Below are 23,868 nucleotides of genomic sequence, written 5' to 3'. Positions count from 1 at the left end.
CTTTCCATCACAGTGAGCTACCGCAGACTCCTCAAGGGAATATCAGAGGAATCCAGCTCCTGTTAGCCCTGCTGAAGTAGTCAAAATTGATGTCTAAAAGCTGATTCTGACCTTGGTCTGAGATTCACAGAACTGCACACAGTGAAGGAACAGGCTTAATCCCTTGACAAACAGGGTTGTCTTTGATGAGAGATTTCAGCTCAGTTAGTCCAGATACATATCGCTGGCTGTTCTGTCCTGGAAAACCTAAAGAACACCTGAACAAATGCTCTTTAATTTAAAGTGGGTTAGAGTATAAGGAACTATACATCTCTGTGAAAAGAATGTATGAGATCTAGAACAATGCTTCCTCTTCTGTTATTAAAAGAAAGTAAAAGAAAAAATAGGATCCTTGAACTTTACAAAAACATACCAAGAGAGGCAGACACCAGACACAGAGAATGTTTTGTGTCACCAACTGAGCAGAGACAATCAGGCATCTCCAAAGTTATCTTGATTTGGAAGGTTCCTCTACTTGCAATTCCTGACAACCCAAGAGTGTTTTACCAGCATGGACCTGGATCTTTATAGGGCCAAAAAGATTTTAAACTGTTAATAACTAATCCAAAATATAAATAAAATGCTGCAGACATAAGAAGAGCCAGTAAGATTATACATAGTGTTCCAGTACATTTATGGCTGTCTTCACAAGATCAGGCTGCAGCTAACTGCTGTGGTATGTGCCACAGGAAGCTTTGGTTTGCCACTACCATTGAAACAGGATAAACAGTTTCACTTCCCTATCACATGTTTTACACTTCTTTGTGACCAAATATTGGCATTTAGGGAGCCTATATGCTCTCTTACTGAACAAGACAGCTGATTTTAACCCCTGGATGCAGAATCTTACGTCATATTAGATCCACCTTGGCAGAATTCAGTTATTTAATACATAAAATGAAGGTAAAATGTCAGGATGCTCAGGAGGGTGATTGTAAGAGTCAGTCCGAAGAACAGTATTTGCCTGAACACTGCCATCAGGCAACAGAAGCCCTGATAGAAAGAATTGGACAATGACTTGGAGAGAGGCCTGAGGAGAATTGTGTTGCACAGGTGTCTCCTACCCAGGGGCTACCAGTAACAATGGTTGCTCTGTGGACTTCCACCTGCTGCCTCAGCCAAACTTGCGCCCACCTCCTAAAAGGAACTGTGTTATAGGGGTCTCTCCAACCCGGGGACAATAGCTGCTGTCCAGAAGATGGATTTTCATCTGCTGCTTCAGCCAAACTTGCCCCCCACCTCCTCCCTGTTACAAAGGTCAACGAAGAAGAGCATGCCCAGAAGCTCGCCAAGGGTCTTGAGGTCACCCAATGGACCAGAAAGAGACCCCTGAACGCAAGGCCACGCAGGCACAGATGCGCTCTGGTAAGCAAAGTGAGGACTTTTCGAGCCTGCGCAGTTAAGCCTGGGTTGTGAAACAAAGGCGGAGATTGGCCTCAACCCATGGGAGTGAGGGGGGGTGAAGAAGCATAAAAGATTATTCCCAACTGGCCATCATTAAGATCTTCCCACCAAAAGATCTCGAATCACGACAGAGGACTCTACGGGACCGGAAACCAGAGGGACGCCTTTGAGACTCATTTGGTGGTAACTAAATCCTCTTTCCCCCTTTTCTTCTTCTTTCCCTTTTTCTCTACTCTCTCTATCGCATGCTTCTTTATGGGCAAAATAATAAAGTAACACTGTTTGATTGAATTATAACCCCTTGGCATTTTGGTTGCCTTAATTTTGTGCTTCAGGATCAAGGTAAACAAACCATCATGAGTCCATCACCAAATGGACCGTGACAGTGATATCTAGAGTGGTTACCACCAAAATGGTATTATTTACCCACTGTCCAAAATAGGCAACGTACCAGAACCTACCTTGGTACACAAAGGTACTGTGGTATCTCAAATGAAGCTACAGGCAAACCTTGACTATTTGGAGACCCATTTATACAGTCTTATCTTTCTATTCTGTTATATATAATAATCACAATGTTGCAAGGTTTTCATAGATATAAGACAGGGTGCTAAACCAAAAGAAAAAAAAAAGGAAGTAGAAATGAATCATCTATGAATCATCATTCATAGATGAGAGCAACTGTACAGAAACTGTAACCAGGCGAACTTGTGAACTAGACAGTACTTGAGCTTATTTTTCTTGCTCGTTGCTTCATTCTTAGAAAGCCATTATACTATTGTTTCTCTTCCAAATGGATAAGGAGGGAAAAGTTAGTCTTTGACCGAGCACTTGTCCAAGATATCTGCTATGATGTGGTTAATTTAGTAAGAAGTGTTGGGATCTAGATTAATCTTCTTATAAATGAGGAAAAGCACAGATATAACAGATGATCAATAACTAATCTTAATCAAAATATTTAGGATTCATAATTGTTTGTCATTCTCAAAATTTTCATTGAGTTTTTAGTGCATCTTTCTGAATAGGACTATTGCTACACATATTATAGCCAAGAGCCAATTATTTTTGCTTTTATAGTTCAGACACACTTGTCCAATTTAGATATGCACAAAGGATCTATTTATTATATTACCTCAATGAAGATAAAACGTCAGTCAAAGAGCAGCTTCTATCTTAACTAAAAGGGAGCAAGATCTCAAAAGCAACATACAAACACAGGGAAAAAAAATAAAAAGAAAACAGCAAAAACCACAGCAGATAATGTAGCTGTAAAATTTGCTATTTCCTCTTTTTTTCCTTTTTGTGGCCTTGCCCTGTTTTTCCTCAGGGCTCTGGTCATGAAGTTTCATGCCACAGCCTGGTTCTTGGCTGGTGGGATCATTGCATCAGTGGCAGGATTGGTGTCGCAAGTGTTTGGGTTCTCATGAGCCACCCCAGCTCCAGCCCCACTCGTGGTTCCCTTGGCCCACACAGCACCATGAAGGTAATAGAATAGAATTGTTGAATCATTTAAGTTGGAAAAGACCCTTAAGATCATCAAGTCCAACTGTTAATCAAACACAACCAAGTCCACCATTAAAGCAACCCTAAGCAGCACATCTTTTAAATACCTTACCTGGGCAGCCTGTTTCAACGCCTGACAGCTCTTTCAGTGAAGGATTTTTTTTCCTAATATCCAATCTAAACCTCCCCTGGTGCTACTTGAGGCCATTTCCTCTTGTCCTATCACTTGTTACTTGGGAGAAGAGACCAACACCCTCCACGCTACAGCCTCCTTTCAGGTAGCTGTAGACAGCTATAAGGTCTCCCCTCACCACCTTTCAGGCTAAACAGCCCCCATTCCCTCAGGCCCTCCTCATCAGACTTGTTCTCTCTTGAATCTGGTGGTTCCCCTTTTGTGGTTTCCTTGCCTTCTCCAGCTCAGCGGAACTGAGAAATGCCAACATAACTTCCTCAGTATGACGCACACATTTTCTTTCCTTGAAACCCTGCATCCATACAGCAACCAGGGGAAAAGAGGAAGGCAGCGGCAGCAGGGACCGAGCGTCGTGCAGGGGAGAGCCCTGCAGCCACTCCAGTTCCAGCCCGCTCATGGTTCCTTCATCCTCTACAGCACCATGAAGGTCCCTGCAGCTGCTCTGGTCACTTTGCTCCTCTTGGTCATCTGCTCCCCGGCAGAGGTCCAACTCGATGGTTCGTTGTCCCTTCCCGGGAGAGCGCCCTATCCCCACTGAACGTGACCCTCGTGTCCATGGGGAGGGCTGGGAGTGGGTGGTCAGTTCTGGGACTCAGCCTTGGGGATGGAGGCTTCCAGGGGGTGTCCCCAGGGGACACAGGACAGATGATGGTGAATTCTCCGGGAGATCTACGCAGAGTGTCTGCCATGGCGAGGGGTCTCACTGGGGCTGTCCCTCTGCCTCCACAGACAACTTCTTCATGACCTGTTGCTTCAACTACGTGACCCGTCCCGTCCCACGCACTTTCATTGTCTCCATTGAAAGAACCAGCAGCCGCTGCTCCAAGCCAGCAGTGATGTGAGTACCCACCACTACCAGGGGTTGGGGTGCGATGGCCAAGGCAGAGCCCCAAGCACGTCCAAGGGTGGCCAGGACGGGGAAGGGGGCACAGCCAGGGACACCCAGGGCACTGCTGGTGGGACCCAGAGCAAACATTCTGCTGCCCCAGCCAACTGACCCAACACTGTTTTTTTCCTGGCAGCTTGGTCACCAAAAAGGGGAGGCACATATGTGCAGACCCCCAGGCACCCTGGGTGCAGACACTTCTGCACGACTTCCAGAAGCGGTAGGCTCAGCCTCCACCGTCAGACACAAAACAGAGTGCTTGAGCAGCATCCTTCAACAGGAAGATTTATTCTAATTGTTTGTTACGAAAGTGAAAACACAAAAATGGTTTAAGAGATATCAGCATGCCTGTTAATGTGGAGTTTTAATTCCTAAATAAAGTATTTGGATTATCAAACCCTTTGAGTGTTTCTGAGTGTCTCTGAAGCCCCTTCCAGAGCCCTGACACAAGAGAAGGGACCACAGAGTACCCCTGGCCCTCTCCACGCCATGGTTTCACTGCTTCCTCCAGAACAGGGCACCCTTGGCCCCAAGGCAGCTGCCACAGTGCTCTGCCCTCCCCAGGTGTCACGGTCCATTGGGTGATGGACTCATGATGGTTCATTTACCTTGATCTCAAAGAGCAAAATTAAGGCAACCAAAATGCCAAGGGGTTATAATTCAATCAAACAGTGTTACTTTATTATTTTGCCCGTAAAGTGGCACCTGATAGTGAGAGAGTAGGAAAAAGGGAAAGAAAAAGAAAGAGGTGGAAATGAGGATTCGGTTACCACCAGACGAGTCCCAAAGGCGTCCCTCTGGTCTCCGGTTCCGTAGAGTCCTGCCAGTCCTCTGTCATGATTCGGGATCCTCTGGTGGGAAGATCTTAATGATGTCCATTTGGGTGTCATCTTTTATGCTTCTTCACCCCCCGCTACTTCCATTGTTTGAGGCCAATCTCCGCCTTCGTTTCGCAATCCAGGCTTAACTACGCAGGCCCGAAAACTCCCCACTCCGCGTACCAGGACCCATCTGCGCCTGCATGGCCTCGCATTCAGGGGTCTTCCTTCTGGCCCACTGGGTGACTTCAGAACCCTTGGCGAGCTTCTGGGCATGTTCTTCTTCATTGACCTTTGTTTAAGAGAGGAGGTGGGGGGCAGGTGTGACTGAGGCAGCAGGTGAGAATCCATCTTTTGGATGGTAGCTATTATCCCCAGGTCGGAGAGACCCATATAACACAATCCCTTTAGGAGGCGAGGGCTAGTTTGGCTGAGGCAGCAGGTGAAGTCCACACAGCAGCCATTGTTACCAGTAGCCCCCGGGTCGGAGAGACCTGTGCAACACAATTCTTCTCCTCAGGCCTCTCTCCAAGTCATTGTCCATCTGTTCTTTCTGTCAGGGCCTCAGTTCTCCTAGTGCCTGATGGCTGTGTTTCAGGCAAATACTATTCCATCTTCAGACTGACTCTTACACCAGCCCAGGCTCAGCTCCTGCTCCCAGAATGATCCTAATGGCCCCACTGGGTGACACTGGCATGTCACCTGGGGGTTGCTGTTGGGTGAGTTCCCAGGTCTCGGCACCCCCCAGTCCCCAGCCCTGCACTGCTGACAGCCCCCAGCACACACTATATTTTCCACTTTTGCAGTACCACACCAGTGGGTTCAGTGAGGGGATGATGAAGAGGATTCCTACAGCCTCCTCTTCCAAGACAACCAGCAGGAACTGGTGGCATGGAAGGTGAGGCTGCAGGTAAATGTGTCCCCACCGTGGTCCCCATGTCCCATGTCTGGTATTGCACAGGCCAACAATTCCCCAAGGATGTTCTTGCAACCGGCTGCAAGTAACTCACCAGATCCTCGTTTATCCAAAAAGGCCCATTTCTGCAGAAACGAGGGATTTTGAGAGGGTACGTCGCCTTCTCAGCAGTCCAGTGTCACCAGCCAGGCTGTTGTGGGAAAGGGCTAACCAAGCTCCCCGGTGGCACATGGTGCTGACACCAGCAGCAGCAGGCTCCACGGTCACCTGCTTGATCACCTGCTGGGGCCAGTGATGCCCCCGAAAATTCCATTTCCTCTGTGGCAGTGAGCAATACTGCATCTCCCAGTTTTCTGGGGAGTTCAAGTGCAGTCACCCTGCAGGGCCAGAGCCAGTGCCAGGGCGGAGTAAGACTGAGGCTGAGCTGTCACCTCTGTCCCACAGGTCCTTCTGCTGGAAGCAGTGGTGAGAGCAGTGCAGCAGGACCAGATCCCCTGCCCCATCTGCCAGGAGGTGGTGGCAGGGCTGCCCTGCTATGACACCCTGGTCTATCCCATCTGCCACTACATCTAGATAGGCAGCACTGCCCCCAGCCCTGACCTCACCCCTGTTTTCAGGCCCATCACCCAGCTCCAGGGGAGTGAGCAGGACTCCCCTACCACCAATGCCAGCTCTGTCTCAGGGCCAGGCACCACGCTGTGCCGTGAGCCACTTGTGCTGCCCACTGCCAGGACACGCAGACCTTCTGGGTGGACGTTTCACCTCGGCATCAAAATCCACGACAGGTCAGCACCCTCCCCGCTGCCTCCCTCCCGCTCCGCAATGATCCAGCAGATCCGCTCCTGCCTCCCCGGGTGCTGGTGGGGGGTCCCCTTTGCCCCCAAGGTGAACGGTCATCAGTTCCCACACGGATGTTCCCTGGGAGAAGGAGGATGGGGCCTTCAATGACCATTACTGGCAGTACATTTCCTGCAACATGGGTCAGGACATACAGAACAATACCAAGCAGTGGTACTGAATAATCCCTTGACACAGGTATAAATATAAAAGCACTGAAGAGTGAACTCCAACAAGCCAGCATAAGCAAACTAATGGTGCTCCATCCCTTACCTATTTCTAAAACTCTTTCCAGTGTAGCTCAAAAACTGAAGCAAACAAATGCATAAAGCTATGCACAACTATGCTCAATACAAGGAAAAGAGTGGAAATGTGTAAGATTTTATACAGCATGAAGGTCTAATTTATTTGCAGAGAGCCTGCAAACTCAAACAATACTTCAAATGTCAGACGAAACTACCTGTTCCAAAATGACTCAACAACATATTTACACATAATAATGAGACTAAAACAAGCTCTAAATCCTAAAACGGATGTGGAGAGCTCTGCAAGTTTTGAGTAAGGCTGATGGGCTTCTTATCACCATTTTGCTATACTTACATGCTTCAATGTATACTTCAATGTTCACTTCAATTGCTCTTCAATGCAGCATATACTGCAATACTTTTGCCCACTCCTGAAATTTGGTCTTACGTCAGCAGCTTCTAGGTTCATATGACTAAGAGTCTCTGCACAGACTTAGGAAAATGTGGAAAAGACAAGAGGTTTATATTGCTTACAAAGCAAAAATAGCAGTCCAGTAAAAATGTTCCCCAGGGCATTGTTTTCAGAAATCTCATTACAGTTTAGACAATCTATTTGTTTTCATAGGACTCATTTATAATGCATGAAGGCTTGGTGTTGACAGTACTACAGAGCTACGTTCTAATTTGCTCAATGTCACACATGTGATCTGAGGTGAATTTATGAGGCAGAACTTTGCCTCCACCGCCAGTTACACTCAGGAAAAGAACCTCACCACTACCTCACTAAACAAACTGAACACAGAAATGCCCAGAGGTAGGGTTAGGGTTAGGGTTGTTAGGGTTTTCAGAAATCTCATTACAGTTTAGACAATCTATCTGTTTTCATAGGACTCATTTATAATGCATGAAGGCTTGGTGTTGACAGTACTACAGAGCTACGTTCTAATTTGCTCAATGTCACGCACGCGATCTGGGGTGAATTTATGAGGCAGAACTTTGCCTCCACCGCCAGCTACACTCAGGAAAAGAACCTCACCACTATCTTGCTAAACAGACTGAACACAGAAATGCCCAGCTGTGCTGAAGACCTCATGCTACACAGGCTTTGCAGTGTGCAGAACAGGGTTCATCAAGAAGACAAGAGATGGAACAGCTTTCTTCACTTCCTTCCCCTCAGAAACACCCACATGGAATGTGATTGTATCATCAGCACTTCCTTTGTAGCAGTGTTCAATTTTAGCAGAGGATATATACCAAGCCTGGACTACATATTAGGCATTTTCTCAGCATGATGTCGGTTTGGGGTTTTGTTTTTGGTTTTTTTAATACATCTTAACTTAATCCCCTCAAAAAAATTCCCGTGGCCAACTGCACTTCTTGGCTGTGTCCTTGAGGAGGAAGCATGGTGAAAGGAGGCTGGTGCCATGCAGGACAGGCACTCCTGCCCAAGAGCTGCACTCTCAGCGCACACTATCCACCTCCGGGCTGTTCTCACAGTTCATACCTTGGTAACGACCTGACCTACTCATTACTATGTTTGCCACCATCCTCTTCCTCCCCACGCCATCAAACCCGATGTGCTGTCCTGGGTTGAGGTGTCCTCCACTACCATCTGCAAGAAAGGACAGAGTCCTTCTTCCCCTCTCAGGGAGTACTGGGGAGCTGGTCCCCATTCTTGCTTTCCACCCTTCCTGAGCTGCCTTTTCTTTTTCTGTACACCCTTGAACACTGTGCTATTAATAATTTCTGAAAACTTTGTTTGATGAAATGGGCCACATTTAGACCAGTCCTGTCCCCTTTTCCTCACACAGCTGATAGCAACACCTCGCTGAGGGACACACAGGGTGCAGATGGGGAGTGTTTGTTGTAGCTACTACAGTCTGCAAAAGAAAACACTTGCAAAAACTTCCACATTCAGTGTGTTTCCTCATTTTGTAAAGTAAACACTCTGGAGGGCGTTGGTCTCTTCTCTCAAGCAAAAAGTGCCAGGACAAGAGGAAACGGCCTCAAGTTGTGCCAGGGAAGGTTTAGATTGAATATGAGGAAAAAATTCTTCAGAGAAACGGTTGTCAGGCACTGGAACAGGCTGCCCAGGGCAGTGGTGGAGTCACCATGCCTGGAGGGGTTTAAAAGGCGTTTAGACGAGTTTCTTAGGGACATGGTTTAGTGCTAGAGTTAGGTTACGGTTGGACTCTATGTTGATGGTCTCTTCCAACTGAAATTATTCTATGATTCTATGAGAATGACATGAAGCCACCCGAAGAGAAACAGCCCGAATCTAATTCTTCTCGCTCAGACCACAAAACAGACACTAGATTTTCGACCTAAAACTGGATTTTCAGCTCGATTTCCTAACGGCTCCTAACGCCCTCCTCCTTCTCCGAGGAATGTCCCGAGTCCGGCTCTGAGCGGCCACCCGCCCGGGCTCTGCCGCCCGGCATCCTGGGAGTCGTAGTTCCCCGGCCAGGGAGACATGGCGGCGGCGCAGAGCCTGGCGGCTCTCGGTGCCGCACTCCTCCTTGCCGCTTGCGTCCAGGCCGGCAAGTACTCTCGGGAAGCCAACGAGGGGCTGGCGGCCGCCGGCGCCAAGCGGTCGGAGGCCGGGGAGTTCCGTGTGCTGAAGCTGAACCAGGTCTGGGAGAAGGCGCAGCGGGTGAGTGAGGCGGCGCGGGAGGAGCGGGGGCGATGGCGGCGCTGGGGCAGAGCTCTCAGGGGAACTCAGGGCCGGGCTTGGCCTTTTCGGACCCTCGTTCCCTGTTAGCCGCCTCGGGAGATGCGCTGCGGCGGGAGAAGCGGCGCGGCCGGCAGCCGGAGCGGGAGGTTTGTGAGTGAGGAGCCGAGGCTGCCCGGCCTGGCCTTCCCTCCACAGGCCCGGCTTGGTGTTGGGCTTTTGGGCTGTGGTAGCAGTTTTCAGGCCTGGGAGCAGAATCACAGAATCATTTCAGCTGGAAGAGATCCTCAGGATCATCGAGTCCAACCATAACCTGACTCTCGCACCAAACCATGGCCCTCAGAACCTCATCTAAATGTCTTTTAAACACCTCCAGGGATGGTGACTCCACCACTGCCCTGGGCAGCCTGTTCCAGTGTCTGACAACCGTTTCTCTGAAGAATTTTTTCCTAATATCCGATCTAAACCTCCCCTGGTGCAATTTGAGGCCATTTCCTCTTGTCCTATCACTTGTTACTTGGGAGAGGAGAACGACACTCTCCAAACTACGACCTCCTTTCAGGCAGTTGCAGACAGTGATAAGGTCTCCCCTCAGCCTCCTTTTCTCCAGGCTGAACAGCCCCAGCTCCCTCAGCCGCTCCTCATCACACTTGTGCTCCAGGCCCCTCACCAGCTTCGTTCCCTTCATCTGCACTCTCTCCAGCACTTCAGTGCCCTTCTTATGATGAGGGGCCCAAAACTGCACACAAGATTCAAGGTGCGGCCCCTCACCAGTGCTGAGAACCGTGGCACAATCACTTCTCTAGTCCTGCTGGCCACACTATTCCTGATACAAACCAGGATGCTGTTGGCCTTTCTGGCCACCTGGGCACACTGCTGGCTCATGTTCAGCCGGCTGTCAATCAGCACCCCCAGATCCTTTTCCTCCAGGCAGCTTTCCAGCCACTCTTCACAGCCCTGCTCCCTGGGGCTGCCCTGGGCGGCTGGGAACAGAAGTGCTGTGTAAAGTCTTCTCTCTGGAGGTACCTCCTTCCCCTCTCCTGCCATGTGTACCTGTGTCAATGGGAGTGTTGATCTTCCCATGTTTAAACCCAGCAGTTAATCCTCATGCCTGGGAAGTGGAAGACAGACTGAAGTCCATGTGATACCATGGAGGATATGAGACAGGCTCCTGCACTCGAAGGTTGAAAGCTTTAGCCCTTTTGTTGAGGAGTGTGATGCTCTCATCCATCTGAAGGCAGTGGCCTTAGTTCCTGCTTTGCAAAGGACAAGAGCTCACTGCACAGGAGAGTGAGAAACCCTCCATTGTGGTGGTCATGTCACCTGTGTTATTTTACTTATACCAAGTGGTGTCGTCATGTGTAGGGGAAACAAGCAAATGGGTATTGCTATTCCCAGATGAGAGCCCTAATTTTGACAGTGATACCTGAGGTTTCTCTCAATTTGAGCTAAAAAATATCTAATTAAAGTGAAAAAAACAGTAAAAACATTTAATTACAGTGGAAATATTTAATTATAGCAAAGCAGAACAGCTCCAACAGGAGGGGAGGAGCGCACTGCACACCTGCGTTTATGCCCTAATTATTGTGGAGCATAGAAGTTAGGAGTCATGGCTGGTAAAGGTTCAGTTCTTTCAGGCAAATAAATACATTTAATATTAATCCTGTATTTCCCATATCCTGTATAGGCATTACCCAGCCTGAGTGATTGAATTAGAGGCAGAACATCCCTGCGTTTAGTCAGAAAATAGAACCCTTGCCATAATGCTGTGTACTTATATCCAGGTTCCCAACATGTCAAAAGAAGGTATCAAAAATACACCTTCACTTAATGGAAGAAAGACAGGGTGGGGGATAGGGCGGTGTGTGGTAATGAACTCCAGCTGTGAACTGACAGCTGAGGAAGAAACAACGTGGAGCCTAGAAGTCAACTGCAATGGTAGTATTGTCAGTTTCTTTTTCTTTTTCCAATTACAGTATTTTTTAATATTAATACCTGGATCTTTTGGAATTCAAATTCGAGATGCTTTACATCATCTACATTAAGTCTTGCTGCTGAAGATGCTAAAATGTAAAATGGAGTTAATTCTGATAGTGTAAGGAGCTAAGCTTTAGTAACTTCTATATGTGTGAGCAAGATTTTAAAGAGGCAACACCTACTTGAACTAAATTTGCCACCATCTAAATTTCACTTTCGAGTACAGTTGACACCCAGCCTGTGTTTTAGAAAGTGATGTTTCAGTATGTCTGAGCAATGTCTGGACTAAGAGGAAACTAAGCCTCTGTGTTAGACCTGCTTTAAAATATTTGTGTGTGCCAGTGCTGAACTCTCTTTCCTTCATTTTGATAGTGGTGGAGATAGTACTGAAAAAAAGGAATTTACTTTATTTTTACATAAAAGACAGATATTGCAGTTCAGCAGTGCAACACACGGCTGGATGAGCCCCAGAACATTACTTAGTGTGAACCAGGAGCTGGCAAGCCAGAATTCCTTTCCTTTTCCCTGAAGGAGGGAGGAGTCGATCTTTCTCCAGCATTTCTTTTCATAGGTATATGTTTTATATAAAAACTTTAAAAAGTTATTTTAATACGAGAATTCTTCCTAGCCAGACCTTAATTCTATAGTTATTTGAACAAATGACAAATATGTTTCATGAAGTATGTGGTTTGGCCTGTTAGTCTCTAATTCACTGGGCTGGGGGTGTTGCCATTCATCTAGTTCTGGCATTGACTGTGATCAGGGTTTCCTGACTGTCCCAAAGTGTGCTCCAGAATCTAGGATGTATTATACCTAAAAAATCTGTAGTAAAGAACTCTTTCTTCATGGAAGCAAGGGTGTGAGTAATGATATTGTAGGTAATGAGTGCAGCCAGGCAAACAGCAAACAACTTAATTGTAACTTAATTGTTGTAATGTCTCACAGATTTCCAATGCTTGTTTGAAGAGTTGCCAGGTACCTATCTTGGATGCTATGTCCAGGCAGCATAAGGAATGAGTGTAAGGAATTTGGTGCTTTATTATTTAATCATTAAACTTAGCTTTTTTTGCCTCTGCTTCTAGTTAGTTATTCCAATATATGACTGGTGTTAGTAAAGTGAAGTGGAGGCCTACCTGTTGACATTTTTTACATGGTGTCATTCAGGGTCCTACATGAGATGATCTTGAAGTTCTTGAACTATTTATTTTAAATCAGCCTATGGATTCACTTTTGTGTTATATAAATGGTACAGGTGAGAGGCTTCCAGGACGTTTCGAAGAATTTATAATGTTTAAAAGGACAGTTACTTGAGTTTCATAGTAAATTAGAAGGAGAATCAGAAAAAAAAACATTATTGGAATTGGGAGGAATTTGATTAGAATCTTTCTTTTTCCTCTTAAGGAACAATGTAGTTCCGTATTTTTCATTAAGTATTTAAAATGTTTGATTGATGATGTCTCCAAACTTTATGTTTAGATGTTCTGATACTTTTCTCTGGAACTTTCAAAAAACACAAACCAGTATGTGTTTATGAGATTGCATGAACTGCAGAGAGTATCTCTGATGATAAAGTCATACATTTAAAATATTATATTTAGCTATTTTTGCAGTACTTAGGAGTTTAATATATAGCTGAATTAATATCTAAGTTATTGCCGGTGATTTTTTTCCTGGATTTGCTCAGCTTGACAGCATATTAAATCCACGCTAATTGAGTGCCTACAGTAGGGTACAGAATTACTGAGATAATCAGTCATTTCCTTCACAATTTGTAGATATCTTTTCACTCAGTCTTTCTCCTGAAGCATCAGAGCACAGTTATTGTGAGCAAAGCATTGTTACTTGATACCACTGCAGCAATGACACTGTCCAGTTTATCCTGCTCCAGAAAAGCAAATAAGTACCCAATTAAGGCTTTTTCACTCTAGCGCATACTAAAAATCATAAAGTTGTTCCTTCTAAGTACTTGCTCTTATCAGACAGGATCTGGCTGAGGTAGGAGGAATCCAACCGCTCAGGCAGAATTGTATTGGAAATTGCACAGCTGACGTGTTTATTTATCGCCTCTGTTCTTGGGGCTTTTCCTTGTCTCACCTGCTTGTTATTAACATGCACACACACACAAAAGAAGTTCTGAAGCATTAATATGATTTGTTACATTGTTACATTTCATAGTTCTAAACTGAATAACTGAAGTGTCCAAAATCTCAAAGTTCAAAAGTTTAGGCTCATTCTATGAAAGTGCTGCTTAGTCAACTGCATGTTAATCATTGTCGCTGTTCCTGTTTTCTCTATATTTCACAAAATTTCAAGCTGAACACTCATTAATTTAAACCTTATTTCTTTGTCATCTTGTTGGCTATGTTATCTTTTTGTTCTCTTTTGTGGGACAGGAATACCTCTAGGTTTTCTATGTTTTTAGTACACATAAACTGTGTTAAGAAGAGATTGATCTTAGAAAATTTGGACTTTGATCATAGCAAAAAATTGCTGATAAGTGGCTCTTGACCTGCAAGGCCATCCTCAGTGTCCTGATAGTCCGCAAAACCATACTGACAAAATTTACTGACTCACTGTAACTGTGATTAGAAGGTGGCCACAGGAAAGCATGTACAGTGGCAGTGTCGTGTTGTTTGAAACATTCTGTTGTAAGTGCCTTTTGTGAACTAGTGAAACTGAATTGATTTAATTTTTTTTTTTCTTTACATTGTTGTTGGTACTGGGCATTTTGTAAGTAGAATTGTTTTTAGAATGTGGTCCTGTTAAAAGCAGAGAAAAAAACTATTTAAATATTAGTTGAAGGAACACCCAAGAAAGACAGAAATTTTCAACCCTTATGTAATTTTACCATTGTCCATGTAGCTGAAGAGCTGAGAGAAAAGGCAACATGATCATTCTCTCTTAACACTAGTATGCTGGGGGCATAGCCATGTTCATAGGCAAGAGATGTATGTATGCAGTGGCTCGTGCCTTAAGGCCCTTAAATTCAGATGAATACATAGCATTAAATAAAAGAAACAAATACTGTGGTCTACTGGCTTCTGAGGTAACATTTCAGAAAGAGGTGACTCCACATAACTGAATACAAGCTTTTCTCTCTTCTTGTTAGCTTCATCTGTCTCCTGTGAAACTGGCAGAGTTGCACAGTGATCTAAAAATACAAGAAAGGGATGAGATAAGCTGGAAGAAAATGAAAGCTGAAGGGCTGGATGAAGATGGAGAGAAAGAAGCCAAACTTAGACGCAACTTAAATGGTAAGATATATCTTTGCAGAAGATGTTTAGACTTTGCATCAGACACATGCATGGTTAGACACCCATGTTTATGTTTGAATCATTAACTAGCAGGTTATCTTTCAAGACACTGAGCACACACAAGTTCTTTAGAGGTCAGTAGGGCTGGAGACTAACAGCTTCTTTTGCTCCTGATGTTTTCAGAAGAGGTCATTAAACCTGGGATCTCTGTGTCTTAAACTGTTGGACTATCCACCGTGAGCTGCAAAATCCAGCTCTGCAAGTCAAGGATGTAGACAATCGCTCATCTTCCATATATCCGTGATTGTAACGTTTCTGTATCTTCCATTTTCCTGCAGTCATTATGGCTAAATATGGAATGGATGGAAAGAAGGACTCTAAACTAGTTGATACCAACTACATTAAAGATGGTACAGAAGGTGATACACTAGATGATCCAAGACTGGAAAAATTATGGAGCAAGGTGGGTGAGATTTCCAGGAACTGTAGTGTAGGAAGTTGGTGTTTCTTCACTGAACTACAGTCTGTGTCTTCTGAGAGGCCAGAGACATGGAATTGAATGACTTTACTACTGTGTTTTAATCCTGTTTCCCCGAAAATAAGACCTTCCCTGAAAATAAGCCCTAACATGATTTTTCAGGATTTTTGAGGATGCTCAAAATATAAGCCCTACTCCAAAAATAAACCCTAGTTACAGTTCGTTTAAAAAGTCAATTTAAATAGTGTCCAGGCAGCTATACATGTAAAAAAGTAATAAATTTTGGAGCAAAAATTAATATAAGACCCTTATTTTTGGGGAAACAGGACAGGTAACTGGCCAGGCTGCTGTGCTCTGTAGCTCACATCATTGTGCCCTCAGGGCATCCCACCTGGATCCAGGTCACCAAGTGTGGGAGGTTCTCTTGCCAAAGAAAACACACACATCAATTTGTGTGGGGGGTGAGATCCTGAGTCTATGAAGGACAGAGTTTTTCCTCACATTACACTGAACTCATGATTTTCCTTTGTGTGACTATTAGGCTGTGTGGTAGAATACCTTTACTTTTTTTTCCTGGTTTTCGTAGTGTTGTTTCTGGGCTTTTAAAAATAGAACCATTTCACAAAATGTTTAAAAATAAAATGTATAGTGGGGGATGTTAAATAAACACTTACACAACCTGGTATTCAAGTGAAACTTCCCAAGATTTGCATTAATACATAAAAAAATAGGAAGTGTCACATTTGTTTGGGCAGTTAAAACTGGCATAATCATAATCTTCAAAAATGGAATAATTCAGGGTGTTAAAAACAAGTACTCATGAAAAGCAAAGAATTCTCAGACCAGTCTAGTGCAGTGGTAGTAAAGCAGAGAAGATTTACTTGGTTTTAAAATGTTTCTGTAACGAGATAGAACTCTGGCAAGGGACACGCTGTCATGTGCTTTGGGGAACAGTAAAGTGCATTAGATAGAAATATGCCCTAAGCAAAAGAAGGGTTGGGGCTGAATAGGTATCAAAAACATTCACTTTTGATCATGCATTGCAGTAAGTCACCAGATTTGTGGGCAGTGCTCCAGCCGTCTGAGCAGCGCTTCCCTAATTGCTCAAAAGTAGTCCAGTGAGGAACAAATCCCTGCAGAGCAAATGGATGGCACTGATAACATCCTCACTTACCCATAGAGTAAAAGTTCTTGAGTAAAGACTGAAGTTAATAGCAGGCTGTATCCCTCATGCAAACAGTCACCTTACAGTTGCATGTGGAGTTCCATGGCCCATATTTCTGTGTCAAATTGTTTCCCGCTGAATAGAAATAGCAGACACTTTTCACTGGGTAGACCACAGCAAGTCTAGCTTTTTAAGTCTGAAGCAAACTTCCTTTTGACATGATTAAAGCCATCATATCCATTGATGTCTAAATTCTAGCCTCATACTAGTATAAAGGAACTTAAAACAAAAGATCTTAAGGAAAAGCTAGACTTGATGATGTTCTAAATGTGGTGGGAAGTGGAAAGAAGGTTTGGCAGCTGAGTGCACTTAAAAGCACTTGGCCTGGGAAGCATAATGAGCTTATATTTCTTTCAGGCCAAGAGCTCTGGGAAGTTCTCTGATGAAGAGCTGGATAAGCTTTGGCGAGAATTTAAGCATCACAAAGAAAAGATTCGCGAATACAATATTCTGCTGGAGACCGTGAGCAGAACAGAAGGTGCCTGAACATTTCTCTGATGTTTCGAGATCAGTACAACTCTTTTCTCTGCCCATTGCCTCCATTGTTTCCAAGTTTCTTTGAAATTCCCGAAGTCTGACATTTCTGTCAGAACTGCTTGCAGATGCTGACATTTCCAGATATTTGCTGGGTTTAGTTCTGCAGTAACTGCCAAAAATCTTGCCAGCTGATGAAAATGTTGCCATTTCAGTTTTCTGATTCTGCCTGTTATGATTAGGGAAGATACCATCAGATTAGCAATGATGTCCTTGGTAGTTTTCTGGCTATTAGGCATCAAGTGTAGATCTGCTGCTGCAAAATGTGTTTTTAAAGTCTGTAGAACATGCATGTTTTATTTCACCAGCTGGGAACCCAAGAGGATATGCTTGAATATTTTAGGCACTGAGCCTGAGGTGTATTAAAGCATCAAGGATCTGAATCCAGCCTTCTGTACTAATTCTAGATAAAACTTTGTTAGAGCCAAAGTATTCTGAAGCTTATAGGCAGTTTGATGTTTGCATTGTAGAGACCAAGTCGGGAGCTGCCTGAAGTCATTTCAACATCAGATATCCTTATTGGTTCATGAAATGTCCAGGAAAGAGGCCACAGAACTCATCAGCCATCCCTGTCACGTTTCCTTGGAATGTTGATAACCTAAGAAAACAAGAACTTTTCCTCACTAAAATCGTGGCTGGTCGCCAGTAGGAATTAAAAGGCATTTTTGTAATATCACCCTCTAGAGCAGTGAGGGGCATTGATCTTAATATTGACCTGCAAAAGGAATTACTGCGTCTTAAAATGTGGTATTGATGCTTTATTTACACTCAGCTCAAATGCTAAGAACTTATTACCTTTTATTCACCTCAGATTTGGGAGATTTCTTGAGCTTTTGACCTATCAGGATTTGGCCCACAATCAATAACACTTTTCTTCTCTAACAGATATTCACAAAAATGTTATCAACCCATCTGAAGAGAACCTGGTGAAAGAGGAAATCTTGCACAACAAACACAGGGAACTCAAGGACAAGCTAAGAAGCATTAATCAGGGGTTTGAGCGTTTGCGTAAAGTCAGTCACCAGGGATATGACACAACCAGTGGTATGATACAGTGCTTTTTTATGCTTTTGGGGATTATTTTCATTTTTAAAAATGTCAATGGGCAAGTAATAAGATGTAGTCACAGTATCACAGTACATGGTTTGACCACAATGGGCTGAGGAGATACAACCAGCCTGGTCTATTTAGAAGCCAACATTAGAAGCCTAATGAAAGGAGGGGGACAACCTGAGACAAGGAGAGTTCTGTCTTCCACATGCACATGAGAAGGGCTATTACACCTTCTGCTCCAGGAGGGTGTGTAAATGAGACAACATGCAGGGCAAGCAACACCATTATTCAGTTCCATGGTGGATGTTTTGCTTTTTAAAAAAATACTCACTACAGCAGTACTATAGTTTTAAGTTAAATACTTTTGTCCCTTTTCATCTAAATAGGCTTATTAATAATGCAGTACCTAATGTATCTGTGTGTACGGATGTAAGAAAGCATGCTCATCTTGCCTAGAAGCTGGGCATCAAACCATTACGTCCAGATTTTCATCTAGCGGTATGTGTTTGCTTAGAATTTGAAGAACCAAGAGTGATTGATTTGTGGGACATGGCCAAATCAGCCAATTTCACTGAGAAAGAACTGGAATCTTTTCGGGTAAGTAGAATTCCAGTTCAGTCTTTATGGAAAGATATTTCCCTACCTAAAGTAACACTTGATGGTACTCTGAGTGCAGCCACTTCTGTATTGCTCTGCAGACACCATAAAAAAAGTCATATTTCTTTCTTAATATTTCAAGTATATAAATATGTATGTAACTAGTCATATGCGTGGTTGTGTTCTAATCAGTAAAGTGAAAATTCTGAATCCTGTTGTTACAGCAACATTTTAAAGCCCAGCAAATGTGCAAGTGTTGCATATTTTAAATCTTTGAAAGATCAGGCCCTGCTTGTTTGTTTCCAGTGCACCAGATTTCCCTCTCTTACCCAATGTCTTAATGCAATTACTTCATTGGAAAGCAGTGTGCTCTGTATACGCAATTGCCCACCTCTTGCACTGCTAATCTGCCACGTTGGAGCAGTATTGAAATTAATTTCTGTGCAGTTCTTACTGGTTTGTGGGGTTTTTTATCGTTACTATTCTTTAATTCAAATTATGTTGAGATTTTTTGTTGTTTTCATCTGATTCTGCCTGTATATCAGAATAGATTTTGATTGACAACCTGGAGAAGTAACTCTTCAGGGCTTGTTCATGAAGTTGCATGTACTTACAATGGTGTCTTACCCTCCAAGCCATGGCTAGGGACACCTTGAGTTTTTCCAGATGATAAGGTAATGAGAGAATTTTAACTGCCTGGGTCAGGGATTGAAATCTGTCTCTCTTTAGATATCAAAGATCCATCTTTTTTGTTTTAACTCACATGGAGCCCGATTCTTTTATGAAGGAAACATTTTAATTACACTGATTTCAGTGGCCTTGCTTTTAAGGGTGTCAGAGCAAAGCCTGTTGAAGGCTGCAATGAGGCTTCTGCTGACCTCAGCGGGACATTTTGAGTCAGGACTGTGCAATTGTATGAGAGGTAAATTGGGCCTTCGTATCTGGCGCTGTGAAAACAAAAAAAATCCATAAGCAAGAACACATACTTGCTTATTAATTTTACTGGTTTCATAGAAATCTTCATTCATGCGAACCCTCTCCACCAGACCAAACCTGTCTTTTTTACTGGGAATGCTGGGACAGCCTAAGACAATAAGAATCACAGTGAAACTCTGTCTATTTAAAAAAAATCCATGAAAGCAAAGTTAAAGAAGTCATGTGCTGATTCCATTCAGCCTTGTTTGAGCAGCTGACGTTGTGTCTTCTCCTGGGTGGCCACAGTACCAATATTCATAAGGGTTTCATAATGAAAGACACAAGTGCTGCTCTGCTGGTACGTGATTTGAGAGGAACAACTAAAATGATTTATCAGAGCAGTAGAACTCCAAGCTGAGGTGAATGGAGTATGTAAAACAGACTGGAATGTTCTACAGTAAAAAGGAAACTATTTTCTTGTCGAAAATATTGACAACAAACCCCTCTGCTTTAAAAGCAGAAGATCTATTAGGATAATGTTTGGGGGTTTTTTTAATTGTCTTGACATGAGAGGAATTTTGTCAGCTGCCTGGACTGAAACACACCAGTGACCAAAATTAAGTGGGGTCTGTCAAACAGGGGGATTTCACTGTAGGATTTCTCTGAGCTTTTCTTGATGTAATGCATGGAACTGCCACCGTAAGTGGCATAACAGTTTGAACTGTTCATATCCTCTTCACATAGGAGGTATCCTAAGAGGCATAGAAACTGAATTTACTTCTTTGAAGTAGCAAAACAAGAGCATGCTTCAGTGGGTAGAGACATTACACATTCCTTGGTCCCCTTTGTAGTGTACCAGGATATCTGAGGCCCCTCTCTGATATGTCCTGGAACACCACAGTTAGTCAGGCCACTGTCTTGGGACAAACTGAGATGGCTTTTTGTTTCTTTATTAATTCATCCTGTTTCAGATTCATCATAGCAGACTGCAAACCAAGAAAACCTTTAAATCTGAGCAGAAAACAGCAAATTTGGGACCTGATTTTTAAAAAGAGGCTTCTCTTAAAAATTGTCTTGTCTCCCTCCCCTGGTCCACTACTCTTATGAAGAAACTCTTATTGGTTACTCACTGCTGTCATCTCCTAGCACTGCGCAGCCATCAGCCTCCATTTGAGGGTTCTGCAGTGGGTCATTTTCAGCACTTACCTTCGAAATCGAGTGTCTGGATGGTGTTGATAATGTATTGTCCAGATATTCTTAAGAAGAAGGGAAAAGAAAAAACTTTCTGTGCTTGGCTTAGTAAAATAGCTTTTGGGATATCTTGGCAAGAAGAGAGAGGAAGTCTTGGAAAAAAAGTCCTGTGAAGCTGTGTGTATTTTTTGTCTTAGGAGGAGCTGAAACACTTTGAAGCAAAAATTGAAAAACACCAGCACTACCAGAAACAGTTAGAGATTTCACATGAGAAACTGAAACATATAGAGGGAACTGGAGATAAGGATCATCTGAACAGAAACAAAGAGAAATATGCCATGCTGGAAGAAAAGACGAAAGAACTAGGATATAAGGTCCGTAGAAATCCATTCTATGTATGTGTTGAAAGTTTAATTCAGTAGCAGGGGGTATGCAGATTATCCAGTGCTGATTTTTCGTGCAATTTGAATGATTTCTAGAGGGGGAGTTTGACGCACATCTGTACGTTGTGTTTAGTACAGTATGTGTATAATTGTTCTATAGACCTAATTTGAAAATGCCTGAAATCTCCTTGATTTCAGTTCTTGCTGTTGTCACATGTACTGATAGCAAAATCTGAATATATGATAGTGATAATTCATTGTCTTACTAAAATTTGTTTGATGTGTGTTGTTTTCCTGCTAGGTAAAGAAGCACTTGCAAGACTTATCCAGCAGAATCTCTCAAGGTCTTCAACACAATGAATTATGAAAATTTGTTCTCATTCATGGGATCAATCTATTAACACAAAACAGATAATGTGTTTTTAAACAGGATTTACCAAGAAGTCCTCCTGAAATAGTAAGGACTGAACAGGTTTGTCCTGTAAGAAAATTTTTCTTGGTCCACTTAAATGCCAGTTTTGTATTTGCACTGTCAAATCAAATTAAAGAATTAGGTTATTAATTTAACTTGCATATCTTGGATCATGTAAATCTTAGATCTGAATCAAGTAACAGGCTTTGAAATAAGCAGTCATGTCAAAAGGAAAAATATGTGAATTCTCGGAGGATTCCTGCTAGTAAAAAAAATACTGATCTGATAGTCAGGAAAGGAATTCTGATCAGTGAAAGCAAACACTGAGGTATGGGAAGTTAAAACAGAGGCCAGAAAACTTTCTTATTTCAGTGCCTGGCCTAATACATTTCCTACTGAAGGTAACGAAAATATTTCTACTGACTTTGAGCAGTGGCTCAGAGCTGCACTGTATATGAATCTTTCATGTGAGAGGGGGAGGAAGAGGAAGGAGGGAACAAGTATTGAGGTCAATTCACACAATTTAGTTCTAGACTAACACATCTGACGTTGTTGAATGTATGTGTACAATTATCTTGTTCATGGTTGCTTGGTTTTGTTATACCTGGTCATTAAAAAAATCAAAATACTGGTGAGGCTTTTTTTTTTTCTTTCATTTGGTGAGAAGTAGCCAGACCTGTTTTTTGAGCAGGCTGCTTATTTCTTTAAGCTAAAGTTCACTCAAGTTAGTTTTTAAGACAGAAGGGGTGGTTTTGCACCACAAGAATGCATCTCTATATTCTGAATAGACAGAAGACTCGCTAAAGCAGCTTCTCTCTCAATGTATTTCAATACAATCCCTATAAAGATCATTATCACTTTGCCTTTCCAGCCCAGATTTTTCTGTAGCACATCAGAACTTTGGCAAACATTAGCCATCTGGGTTGAAATTTTCTATCATAATAACGCTGAGCATTTATTTCTGAGGAGCGTTTCACATGAAAGGGTTCAAAACAAGGTTAAGGCAAAGGTCTGATGCAGGTAAATCATTAGAGCTGCTTGTGTTGTGCTGCGTGGGGAAGCTGTTCTCAAGCCTTGAGTGCCATAACCTGTTCAATGAGAAATACCGAACAGATCCATTCAGTCAGAATCAGCTACTTTACATTATTTATCCAATTCCTGGGTCCATGGTGAGTTAAAAGTAGTACAATTATGCACATAAAGACTATTTCATAATGTGCAATTGATCTAAACCAAAACTGTGGTAGCTGTCTTTGAATATCTTACTTTGAAGCAAAAAGTTTGGTTGTTTGTTTTTCACTTTTTTAATTTCCTGTAAGCTAACAGCTAGTTGTATTCCAGAAACATAGGCCACGGTTAATGTTAGAAATCACTTTAGAAATGGCTCAGTTTGTGTAGATTATGGTGTACATCCCCTTTGGTTGGTGAGCTAAAAAAGTAAACCCCAAAACAGATATAACCCATTTATGTGAAAACTGGTTTGTTTCTTTCCTAGATGCTACACACCATTTCTTCTCTAGACTATCACTTTAAGGGCTGTTTAGTCATCTTCAACACAGCAGTAGCTGCATTGTCTTACAGGTTTATCTTCATCATTACTTTTTTCAATGTTTCATGGTCAATGCAGAATAGAAATGTATATTATGTGTGGAAGGTGCAGGCTTCTCTGCGTCCGTCAGTTTTCCCTTTGGTAGAGTAAGAAATAAAGCCACGTACCGCAGGTCAGTTTGGTGCCTGGTGGCTGTAGGTTGGGTGCGAGAGGCCCACACCACTCGCTCCTGGGTGAAGAATCTGAACTCACGCACAATGTACATCAGCAGAGGAAAGGAGCTACGCAAAGCACTGAAATCTGAACAGCTCCTGCTCAGCAATCCTGGCCAGGCTGTACAAGAATGGAAAAGCTTTTCCTGAGCAGGTTCAGAAACTGCTGCTGGGGAAAATCTGTTGCACAAAGGAAAGCGACACAAGTATTTCAGCCTACAGTGAAGGTGGGCAGAGTAGTTGTATGTCCTGCACAAGAGGGCACAGCAAAAAGATGGGTTTCATCTTTGATGTGTCCATGAAATAGAATATCTTCTTGAAGAAAATCTGAAGAATTTTATGATAACACAAGGCGCTGGATTCACAGAACAGATAACCAGGGCCAGACCAGCATTGGTAACGGTTGGCTCCAAGTGCAGAGCTGCTTCTGCACAGGCTGTGAACAGATGGTGGCTGTACCACATCTCTACCCACCACACCATGACAGAAATCAGGCTCAAAGGCCAGATGGGCTTCAGCAGAGAGAATGTTTGGCAGGCACTTGAAAGTACAAGAGGCTGACAAAATGTCTACATG

General features: G+C 43.3%; 2 protein-coding genes across 2 annotated transcripts; both read left to right on the top strand.

Annotated features, from left to right (window-relative positions):
* Positions 1 to 1,500: 1,500 nt before the first annotated feature.
* Positions 1,501 to 4,300, top strand: LOC136101281 (C-C motif chemokine 3-like). Its single transcript, XM_065837291.2, has 4 exons — positions 1,501 to 1,626; positions 3,446 to 3,636; positions 3,869 to 3,977; positions 4,162 to 4,300. The coding sequence occupies exons 2-4, from the start codon at positions 3,561 to 3,563 to the stop codon at positions 4,247 to 4,249; spliced, it is 273 nt and encodes a 90-aa protein (XP_065693363.1). The 5' UTR covers positions 1,501 to 1,626; positions 3,446 to 3,560; the 3' UTR covers positions 4,250 to 4,300.
* Positions 4,301 to 9,246: 4,946 nt separating this feature from the next.
* Positions 9,247 to 22,159, top strand: LRPAP1 (LDL receptor related protein associated protein 1). The gene is made up of 8 exons (XM_065837489.2): positions 9,247 to 9,494; positions 14,599 to 14,743; positions 15,082 to 15,206; positions 16,804 to 16,924; positions 17,866 to 18,024; positions 18,548 to 18,630; positions 20,934 to 21,110; positions 21,421 to 22,159. Exons 1-8 carry the CDS (start codon positions 9,315 to 9,317, stop codon positions 21,484 to 21,486), a joined length of 1,056 nt encoding a protein of 351 aa, XP_065693561.1. The 5' UTR covers positions 9,247 to 9,314; the 3' UTR covers positions 21,487 to 22,159.
* The last annotated feature ends 1,709 nt before the right edge of the window (positions 22,160 to 23,868 follow it).

Source organism: Patagioenas fasciata, chromosome 4, assembly GCF_037038585.1.
Source record: "Patagioenas fasciata isolate bPatFas1 chromosome 4, bPatFas1.hap1, whole genome shotgun sequence".
In the NCBI taxonomy this organism is placed as follows: domain Eukaryota; kingdom Metazoa; phylum Chordata; class Aves; order Columbiformes; family Columbidae; genus Patagioenas; species Patagioenas fasciata.
Note: the sequence above shows the minus strand (reverse complement) of the source record. Positions and strands in the feature narration are given on the sequence as shown.

Coding starts and splice junctions, on each gene's coding strand:
- LRPAP1 (XM_065837489.2), top strand. CDS start 9,315: ATGGCGGCGGCGCAGAGCCTGGCGGCTCTCGGTGCCGCACTCCTCCTT. Junction 18,025..18,547: donor GGGATATGACACAACCAGTG/GTATGATACAGT, acceptor GTGTTTGCTTAG/AATTTGAAGAACCAAGAGTG. Junction 18,631..20,933: donor AAGAACTGGAATCTTTTCGG/GTAAGTAGAATT, acceptor TTTTTGTCTTAG/GAGGAGCTGAAACACTTTGA.
- LOC136101281 (XM_065837291.2), top strand. CDS start 3,561: ATGAAGGTCCCTGCAGCTGCTCTGGTCACTTTGCTCCTCTTGGTCATC. Junction 3,637..3,868: donor GGCAGAGGTCCAACTCGATG/GTTCGTTGTCCC, acceptor CTGCCTCCACAG/ACAACTTCTTCATGACCTGT. Junction 3,978..4,161: donor TGCTCCAAGCCAGCAGTGAT/GTGAGTACCCAC, acceptor TTTTCCTGGCAG/CTTGGTCACCAAAAAGGGGA.